Source organism: Elephas maximus, chromosome 21, assembly GCF_024166365.1.
Source record: "Elephas maximus indicus isolate mEleMax1 chromosome 21, mEleMax1 primary haplotype, whole genome shotgun sequence".
Taxonomy (NCBI): domain Eukaryota; kingdom Metazoa; phylum Chordata; class Mammalia; order Proboscidea; family Elephantidae; genus Elephas; species Elephas maximus.
Window position 1 is genome coordinate 62,843,649 of NC_064839.1, and position 10,725 is coordinate 62,854,373.

At 40.7% G+C, this 10,725-nt stretch overlaps 1 protein-coding gene across 3 annotated transcripts in view; it reads right to left on the reverse strand.

Annotated features, from left to right (window-relative positions):
- Window positions 1-10,249, reverse strand: part of SPOCK3 (SPARC (osteonectin), cwcv and kazal like domains proteoglycan 3) — a 513,758-nt gene extending 503,509 nt beyond the window's left edge. For 2 of the 3 annotated variants that reach the window (XM_049864181.1, XM_049864183.1), the window contains exons 1-2: window positions 9,894-10,035; window positions 9,444-9,632 (exon numbers count right to left, since the gene is read on the reverse strand). In XM_049864181.1, the coding sequence (XP_049720138.1) occupies window positions 9,444-9,632 (189 nt within the window). In that variant the 5' untranslated portion in view covers window positions 9,894-10,035. Of the gene's footprint in view, window positions 1-9,443; window positions 9,633-9,893; window positions 10,036-10,143 lie in introns of those variants that run through there. The other variant, XM_049864182.1, reaches the window with a different exon arrangement.
- Between the last annotated feature and the right edge of the window lie 476 nt (window positions 10,250-10,725).

The window sequence follows — 10,725 nt, forward strand, 5'->3', positions numbered from 1 at the left end:
CAAAAGCAAAGAAGTTTCCTGAATAAACTGAATGCTTCGAAGGCCAGTGTAGCAGGGGCAGGGGTTTGGCGACCATGGTTTCAGGGAACATCTAAGTCAATTGGCATAATAAAATCTATTAAGAAAACATTCTGCATCCCACTTTGGAGAGTGGCATCTGGGGTCTTAAACGCTAACAAGCGGCCATCTAAGATGCATCAATTGGTCTCAACCCACCTAGACCAAAATAGAATGAAGAACACCAAAGACACAAGGTAATTACAAGCCCAAGAGACAGAAAAGGCCACATAAACCAGAGACTACATCAGCCTGGGACCAGAAGAACTAGTTGGTGCCCAGCTACAACCGATGACTGCTCTGACAGGGAACACAACAGAGAACCCCTGAGGGAGCAGGAGAGCAGTGGGATGTAGACCCCAAAATCTCGTAAAAAGACCAGAGTTAATGGTCTGACTTAGACTAAAAAGATCCCGGTGGTCATGGCCCCCAGACATTCTGTTAGCCCAGGACAGGAACCATTCCCAAAGCCAACTCTTCAGACAGGGATTGGACTGGATAATGGGACAGAAAAAGACGTTGGTCAAGAATGAGCTTCTTGGATCAAGTAGACACTTGAGACTATGTTGGCACCTCCTATCTGGAGGGGAAACAAGAGGGCAGAGGGGATTGGAAACTGGCAGAATGGACACGAAAACAGAGAGTGGAGGGAAGGAGCGGGCTGTCTCATTGGGGGAGAGCAATTAGGAGTATATAGCAAGGTGTATATAAATTTTCGTATGAGAGACTGACTTGATTTGTAAACTTCCACTTAAAGCACAATAAAAATTAAAAAAAAGAAAAATAGGAGCCACCATCAGATGAAGCTTTTCTTTAATGTGATAACATGACTAGATATTCTTTGGTTTTGACCCTCAACTTTTCCTTTTAGAAACTAAAGCATTATGATTTGCCCTGAAGCTCCTACACCCACAACCATAGGTACAAGGTACTCCACTTTTACTCTGGCTAGCAGTATTCATCCTATCCCTGATGGCAGACAGAATATAGAGATTATCTGGAATTAGGAAGGAAACAGACTGAAAGCAAGGAGTACAATTAACAGGCAAAGATAATAATTCCTATCAGTGGCCATAGGGCTGGAGACTAAGAATATATTCAAAATATGTTTAGGTGGTTGGAACAGCATGATTAGATAGAGTAGTTATAAATAATTTTCTTCCAATATCCAATATTCTCTTATTTCTTGTAGTAACAATTTTTTTCCCTTTAGAGTTTACATTTCCCAGCCTTCTTTGCAGCTAGATGTAGCCATGTGACAAAGTTCAGGTCCATGGGATACTGGCAGAAGTCAATGTGACAACTTTCAGGTCACTGCTACCACAAGCTGCTTGTCTTAGACCTTCTCTTAAGCTGCTTTCTGCTGGATTGAAAATGGCAACTCATAGAGAAGTAACCCCAAAAATCCCAGCCTTCAACAGTTCATTTCTGGTTGGCTACGTGGTTGCGAAAGGAGTCCCTGGGTAACACAAACGGTTGAGCACTCAACTGTCAGCCAAAGGGCTGGCGGTTCGAATCCACCCAAAAGTGCCTTAGAAGACAGGCTTGACAGTCTGCTTCTAAAAGATCACATCCTTGAAAACACTATAGAACAGTTCTACTCTACACACGCGGGGTCGCCATGAGTCGGAATAGACTTTATGGCAACTGGCAATAACATGGGTGAGAAATAACACTGTATCTTAGTTAAACCACTCTGATTCAGGGTCTCTGTTGCAGGAACTTTATCTATCTCTAACTAACACACTGGCAATTCTAAGTGAGGCAGAAGTAGAAGAAATTAATCTGGACTGTCTATGAGATATCTTGATTCATGAAACATTAATTGAAGTGCAGTAGTTCAAGAAGAGAAGGAAGATACTGGTATTGGATGTTAATTAGTAGGCAGCAAGAAAGCTTTAAAGATTTTAGGGCAATAAAATTATAAGATCAAGGAGGAACTTTAGGAAAATAATTGGAAGAAATAGCAGGATTGCCAAAAGTCATATCATTAGTGACCATTCTAAAATTGCACATCACAGAGTGGCCACTGCAATCCCATTTTGGTGCATAGGACTAAAGAAGTATAAAAAAAAATTTTTTAAAACTAATTAGTACTTGAAAATTTATTTTCTACGAAAATTAAATTTTTCATTTCATTTCCAAAGCTGGACTCAAGGTCATCAGAAACAGAAATGTCCAATAAAAGACAACACAGTCTGAAAGTCTTTAATGAAGAGCTGTTCAGTTGGCAATGCACACTGAATACAGTGTTCCTTTATTTAGTAAATATTTTCTAATTCTGCCTCTGAGCAAGTCCTTGTGCTAATACCAGAACACTGCTACTTGTCCTCAAGCTCCTACAGCCACCTCCAGCTTCAATTCACCTAGGTGAACTGTGAGGTTGAGGGGAAGAAGGCTACAAGCTATTGCTATAGGGTGCTCACAGCTGACTGGGATATAGCCAAATCTGTAAACTACTAGAGGTGGAAAAAGTAGTCAAGATCAAAGGATTTCTATAAATAGGGAAAGATGCATTAAAAATCCAGAAACCTGTAGAAGATGCATGGTGTGTGTAGAAGACTCAAAGAAAAGTATTATTCCGTAATGAATTAATTATATTCTGACCTAGATCTTGAAATGGTGAAAACTAAAGTTATATAAGAAGATAAAATGGCACCCTGAGTCAGAATCAGGAGATCTAGAAACATTTAACCCAGGAGACTGATTGTATGAGTAGGAAAATAAATGCTTTAGAGTAGTACACAGTGTTCCCTTTATATATCTAGCCCCAAAGTTTAAGCATAAAATCCCAAACAAGCTGGATTCCCAGAAGAGCCAGGCAGGTACACTGTGAGTGTACAGTAACAGCAAATGAGATCATGTCCTCAAATTATGAGATCCAGGAAATCTAACCAGAAAAAAAAAAAAAAAAAATGATGTCTCAACGACATTTTAGGGGTATTTTCTTTCTACTTGGCACGTAATAATGCTTATAATACAATATATAATTGCTTAATTTTCAGATTATTTCATCTGTTTTCTATTTGAAGACATGCACACATATACTCACATAAACCAAAAACCTGTTGCAGTGAAGTCAATTCTGACTCATAGTGACTTTACACACATACACACAGTGTCTACACGTACATATATATATAAATTATGCCTATAAACACATATACATACATATATAAGCATGTGCAAAACACACAAACATAAAAAACACACACATACAGTAATTTCTTTCTCAATCTGCTTATTTGCATCTTCCTCATAATTCACTAGAAACTGAGGACTAAAAAGCTAAAAAGCATTGTCTGCCTCTTGATGACTGGTATTTGTTAGAATGAACTCTGACAAATGGACTAAACTTTATAAACAGTTCAGACTTCCTGATGACAGCTGGTAATCTGGCCCCAGTTATGCATAAAATTCCCTCTCAGAAAATAGGCCAGTGAACTTTCTCTGACCTGCCTTCCTCATAGGACACCTGACTTGACAAAACCCGTTAAAAACCCATTGGCATTGAGTTGATTCCAAAACATAGCGACTATATAGGACAGATGAGAACTTCCCCATGGGGTTTCCAAGGCTGTAATCTTTATGGAAGCACACTGCCTCATCTTTCTCCCACAGAGCAGCTGGTGGGTTCAAACCTGCTGGTCTTTCAGTCAGCTGCCAAGTTCTCAACCACTGTGCTACCTGGGCTCCTTGACCTGAACTAATTTTAAATCCTGACTGGTGAACATGGAAGTGGTGGAGTAGGAGTAAAGAAATGGAAAAGGGGGAAGCTGAACCACAACCATGGTTTGACAAGGATCAGGATTACAAAAACAGGGGTCAGGACACACATTGCTGCAATTCCTCATTGGCCCCGGAATTGTCAAAGACTGCCTCCTGCATCTCTTAAGAAGTCAGCTGCATCTCTCATTATTAAGCCTCTTTATGATTTAGACAATATAAACAATAATCCAATATAAATAATATTGCATGCCACAGTTTCACCAGCTCTAATCTGCAAATGTGTATATTGTATACAAAGGTTTTTAAAGAACTTTTAAATGTAGTGCCCACAATCATCCAAACAGTACAAGAAAAAGAAAAACATTCAGGATAATGTAACGAATAACCTGGCAAAAATTCCCAAGGAAAGCCTGTTTCTGGCTATGAGGAAATACATATGGTTATCCCAGTTAAAAAATACTGTTTCAGAGTGAGAAGCACTAAAAATGTACACTTTATAAGAACTGGATATCCATTTACCAAGAAAGTATTCCAGAAAAGGGAGAATAGTGATATGCTTTGTTATATTTCTCCAAATTACTAATGTTCTTTCATTTCATTTTTGGCATATACTGTTGAAAAATAAAGGCCTCTAACTCTGCTGCCTACTATTTAAGGCACCACCTAGGAGGAGCCTTACTTAAGTCCTAAGGGTATGCCTGCTACTCAAGAAGTACAACCATGGCAAGTCAAAAACCCCAGAAGAGTACTGAGAAAGCAGTCTTTAAAGATTCTCATTGTTTTTGTTTTGTTTTAACGCTTTACAAAGCAATTGAGCACTTTACTTGCAGTAAACATAGCAACCCATTGTTTTACTTACTGGCTAACAGCAGTAAAGGTTGATGGACTCTCAGGGCCTTTACTCCTCTGTACCCACTACGTGACAGGAAATATTCCTTGGCATCAAACATCATCTTTTACCTAATGTGTACATGCAAGAACCTCAGCTTAAGTGAAAAGGGGAAATAAAACAAAAGAACGATTTATTTACTATTTAGTATCCCTAAATTTAAAAAATGTCAATTTATAAACCTGTGTTCATCTGAGACACTTCAACATTTTCACAGCATTTTATATGTCCTTTAAATTGTATTAAGGTAAATTTGGTAAAGTTAAATTGTAGGACTTTACCATTGGTTTTCAATATATCTCAAGGGCATTAAACACCACTTCAGGAATAAATTGAAATTGAAGTTGCTTGTGGTTTCTGCAACACAAATGGTAAACGTTTCTTAAAACAAAGTTCAAAAGGAGCCCCAGATATTTTTATTGACATACAAATCTAACCGAAACGATTTGAACTTAGAAGTAAAGGTACAATCCCGGCTTTCTTATGTGATTTATGTAAAATTAACATGGGATCATTGTTACTTTTGCTATATTTTTATATCACTTCCAATATACAGTATTTGAGGACTTCTCATATATTATATATATTCTTTTTCATCATTCTCAATCACTGTAACCACTTCAGTGGAATCAGTAAATATAAAAGTTGATGATGGCATTATGTCAGGCAAGCCAAAAAAAAAAACCAAACCAGTGCCATCAAGTCGATTCCAACTCATAGCGACCCTACAGGACAGAGTAGAACTGCCCCATAGAGTTTCCAAGGAGCGCCTGGCGGATTCGAACTGCTGACCTTTGGTTAGAAGCCATAGCACTTAACTGCTACGTCACCAGGGTTTCCTTATGTCAAGCATCACCAATTAATTCTTGGTTTTCAAAGTCCATGCTCATTTATTGTATGATAATGTATAGGGTTTAATTGAAGTTATTAAATATCAATGTTTGATATATGCAATCTATGAGCCATTGGAGCTAATGATTCAATTTCCTCACAATGATCCTGATTTCCAATTCTCTTAATAGACCCATCCATGTACAGGCAAACATGAAGCCAGGCAATTCTTCACCCCTGGTTCTTGATGAAGGTAGTGAGTGGTTGGTGGTCTGCCTACATAAAGACTCCCACGCTTCCCCCACTGAGCTAAAAAAAGCAGGAAACAGCAAGCAACCAGCGCATATACTAAACATATACTAGTGTCCAGGTTGTTGTTGTTTTGTTTTTAAGATCACGTAATTACACTCTGAAAATAGCGTTCTGATTCTATTTAATGTAGTTATATTTAAATGTAGTGACTTCGCTATATCTCTATAGATTAAACTTAACTTTTATTTTTCCTAAATCATAGGGATTAAAATCTAGACTAGAATTTTTGTACTAGTAACCAAATATATTATTTTCAAAAGGATAAAAGTTCTCTGTGTAATTTCATTTTCTACATTTTGGAGGGTAAAATAAGTAACCCAGCTTCATTCAATGAGTGTAGATGATATAGAATGATCAAAATTATTTGAAGTTTCTTCTATGTTAGTACTTATTTATTTAATCTTGCTTTTGGTTTTATTATTTCTCTGTGGCTCATGTTGGAAGAAACTGAGAAAATTAGTGATTAATAACAGCACTTCATTTATTCATCTAGTTTCACGTAATACTTCCAATTCATGCTCCTTATTCCTAAAGCTTTATTATACATAAAATATATTCTCATAATTATATATAACATCTATGAAGAGTAATATTTGTTTTTAAAATCTTTCCATCAAAACATAATGATGAATTTCTTTTCAAATATTACTCAAAATATTTTTTCAGGTTTTATTTTTTACTCAAAAGGCGGCACAGTTCAAAATTTCTGACTTACCTAGAAAATAACAGGTTGTGTCAACTAGGCACTTACAAGAGGAAACCAAAACAAAAAAAAATCCATTGCTGTTGAGTCAATTCCGACTCACAGCAACGCTACAGGACAGAGCAGAACTGCCCCATAAGGCTACAAAAAAGACTAATTCTATTACTAACTAAGGCATCCCAAAGTTTTGTTCTAAATGAAATGAAATTTACAGTTAAGGAAGCAAAGCAGTAAACAAAGGCCTTCAGTTAAAGTGTTTCTAAAATAAGAGGTTTAAATTTCCTTGTTTCTTTGCTTTAGTCTAAACTGAATATGTAAATCCATTTTTGAGATACAAATGCCGATGCAGAACACCGAAAGGTAGATTCATACATTCTTTTCCAAGATATGCCTCATAATCATGTGTTTCCAACTGAAAACGAAGTAAAAATAAACAACATCCTGAAGGACCAATCAAAAATTTATGCTAATGATTCCCTACCAAGATAAATAAGTCATTAAATGGGCGGTCTAAAGAAGGATTTTATATTATGCATTCTGGGTGATTATCTGGGAAGCCACACTGTCAGCACACATTTTAGCATGTTAGCAATAAGCAACAGGTGGCTAAAGGGGGAAAAATGACAGCTCTCATCTCTCCACATCCTCCAAAATTCATCTGTGCAAAAACGTGATTATCTCACAAAAATGACAATGTGAAAACCTGATCTATGTTTTCCAAATCAATCTTTATTACATTTTCACGCATTGCTTGTACTCCGTAAATCCTTTATTTAAAAAGTTTAACATAATTCGATGGACTTTTTCCTGAGATCATATCAAAATAACTGAAAATACTACGGCAACAAACTATTTTACTTTGTCTCTAGAGAAGCTGGTGGCTGAATTCTAGAATGTTTAATTTCCATTGTAGGAAACTGAGCTTGCCTCCATATTTTAGATCAGACACATTCTAAAAGTGTCTCAGTGTAGACTTGTCGCTCACATAAACCCTGAACCAGTCAGGCGTTATGGATGAAGGCAATGTTGGAGGCAAAGCAAAGGACATAAAAACCCCTAATAATATTACACACACAATAAAACATTAGCTTTCTTAATAGTAATTCAATAAAGTTATTTGAATAAAGTCAAAGAATATTTATTCTAGATTTAAAATATATTCTAGAGATGAAAACCTAAAATGAATTTTTAAAAGATTTTAAAGCAGCCATCAAGTGATGAAATGCCGTAATGGGAAGCACTGTTCAAATTCTGACAAAACACTCGATCTGAGTTTTTCCAAATGAAGGCGTGACAACCAGAAATTCTCTCCAGTTTAGAAATATCTCAGCTGCTTGCTTGCTGTTTTGATTGTATCGAATACTAGTATAAACTTACATAAAACAAATGTATAAGGGGTTTGCTTTTATAAAGAATATTCATGTAGCAATAAAATGATATTGAAGTTTTGTTCCTAAGGCATGTAAGGCAAAGCTCTCTATTAAATATTAATATTATCATTTTTCATCCTAGATACCCACCTGGTATCAACTAATCCAGTGCCATCGAGTCGATTCCGACTCATAGCGACCTTATAGGACAGAGTAGAACTGCCCCCATAGAGTTTCCAAGGAGCGCCTGGCAGATTCGAACTGCTGACCCTTTGGTTAGCTAGGTACACCTAATTTTAAAGTACAGATTAACGTTTTTTGCAGGGATCTCTTAGCCAGAATAAGCTATGCCTTGGATCTGGCTTGTCAGTAACTTTATGTAAGGGGTGCTGGCAGAACAGCCAGGGGGAAAACTACCCTAAGCTTCCATTTTCCCAAATTGTGACATAATGCCAAGTGATGAAAGAAGTTAGCTGATCTCCACGCAGTACACTGCAGACTGATTCCACTAGAAATTCTCTTAAATGCCACAGAAAGAGTTAGCAACGTGTCTGTGAATCACTTGCTCCCTTTCAAAGGGTCTTCTGGCTTTTAAATGGTGCTTGGGGTCCGTCAGTGGCAGCCAGGGCTGCCCACTCACTGGGACAACCAAGCTGACTGCGTGGGGATGAACTGCGCTCTTGACACGAGCAGCCCTTACTAGGCTCCACTCAGATCAGGTGGGAAAAAAAACTAGCACGTCACAGCCACTGGCTCCAAGGCAAACAACCTTGAGCGTCAGGAGTCTCCCAACCTGTCTCGGTCTCAATAACCCTTCAGGAAACTCCCTAAGGAGTCTACTGATTAACCCTTTCCTCGTTGCCACCTGCAAGAAGTCCGCAGTTTTTGTGGCAGTGATGTATTTTAGAATAAAACGTATTCGAGATACTGCAAACATGTTCTGGATTAAAGTTACTGCCGAAGCATAAATCTGATCAGTAATTTTACGTAATCAGGAGCAGTTCAACTTCTGGCGACTGGTGCAGCCAAACAACCGCCCACCCTTGGAGAGCAGGCATTTATAAATCTTACATCTTTCTACCTCCTCCCTCAAATTCCTTAATGGACCATTAGCAACGGCATCGATCCTAGTTACTTTAATAGCGATACATCGCAAAGGCACATCTGCTGTGCTGTGTTTACTAGTGCCAAAAACACCATTCAGAAAGTTGAGGAGGTAGAGCCAGAGTTTACAAGCCTTGGCATTGTGGGGGGAGGGCAGGAGAGGGAGGTACAGCGAAAGAGTGTGGTTGGGGCAAGAAGAGTGCGAACCTGGTGAGACCCGAACTCTTGAACATTCAACAAGCAAACCCTTCCCCTTGCACAAGCCGGGATGGGAGCATCGGAACTGCGAACTTCTCTAAAAGCTGTGCGCCACCGAGTCAGCCAAAACCCCTCTCCTGGGAGAACTGGGCCCACCTTTTAGCGACCGACCACCCGACCGCCCCGGCCCCGGCCTCAGAGCAGCGCGCGCCCTCGCGCGTGCCCGGGGATCGGGGTGCGCAGCACTTACGTCTCGGAATTTGTTCCACTGTCCGACTTCCTTGTCATACTGAGAGATCGTGGTGAGCCATTGTTTATCATCCAGAAAATTACCGCCGTCCGACCGCCCCCCGGCCGCAGCCACCGCGGCGGCAGCTGGGAGAAACTGACTGCACCAAGCCGCTGCACACACACACAATACCGCTGACAGCTTGAGCATCTGGGGAAGGAGACACAACCGGAGGGGTGGACAGTGTCAAACGAGGGGTACGAGGACCAGGGCGACCCTGGGAAACATGCATCAGCAACGACGCGGGTAGAGGGAGGAGACGTGCAGGGACCGGGTGGCAGCCTCCCCGCAGGCTTTACCTCCGAAGCCCGCGCACTCACACCCAAGCCAACCCGGGGGAAGGAATGTGGGTCCAAAGGAAGCCCCAGCCGCGGCGCCCTGAACTGGCGAAAACGCTTCCAGGCACATCACCTTGTTGTGCGCCCTGACTGTGCCCGCAGCTCCCGCTGGAAACGCAGCCTGGCGCGGCCAACTCGCTGCCTTCAGGAGCTGCTGCCGCACGCGCCGCGGTCTGGAGCGGTCCACTCAGCTCCCTGCGCCCCGCGCGCTCTCCCCATCGCCACCTCCCCCCGCGCGCCGCCCTCTCGCTCACTCCCCTCTCTTCACCCCTCCCTCCCCGCCTCCTTTTTCCTGCTTCCTCCACTGCCTCTTCTTCCACCACCTTCACGCTGGATCCAGGCTGCAGTGGGCTCCGGAAGGGACGCTCGGCTGGAGCCAGACGTTGCGGTGGCTCCTCGCCTCGGACTCCTTATCTCGCTACCTAAGCTCTCCCCTCGCCAAGAGGTTCTCCTGTTGGCGAGGCAGCCCGGTCTCTCCCTGCTCCTGCATTTTTTGAACACCAAAGCGTACTAGCTCTCGTATTGGCTTCTGCAATTTCGAGCATGGCCGGGCTGACTTTGGAAACGAGCTCTGAAGAAAACTTTATGCACCACCCAGTCAAGAATCACCCTGGACTTTGTTCTAAACCCCCTGGACTGAGCTCCGCCCTAAAGTAAACCCAGGTGTTGGACCTTGGGAAAACGGTTTAATCTCAGAAAATTTCAAGTTTGTTTCCACGAACTGCAGGATTATTACAGAGGACAAACTTCCATGTTAAGGGTGGAAATTTTTTTCTTTCTTCCTTCCTTTTTTTTTTTTTTTTCTTAAGAGAATCACTACCAGGTAAGATGTTTGAGAACACATAAATCTCCCACATACTGTAGATGCGTTTTCCCATCATAAAAACCTCTTCACAACTATATTT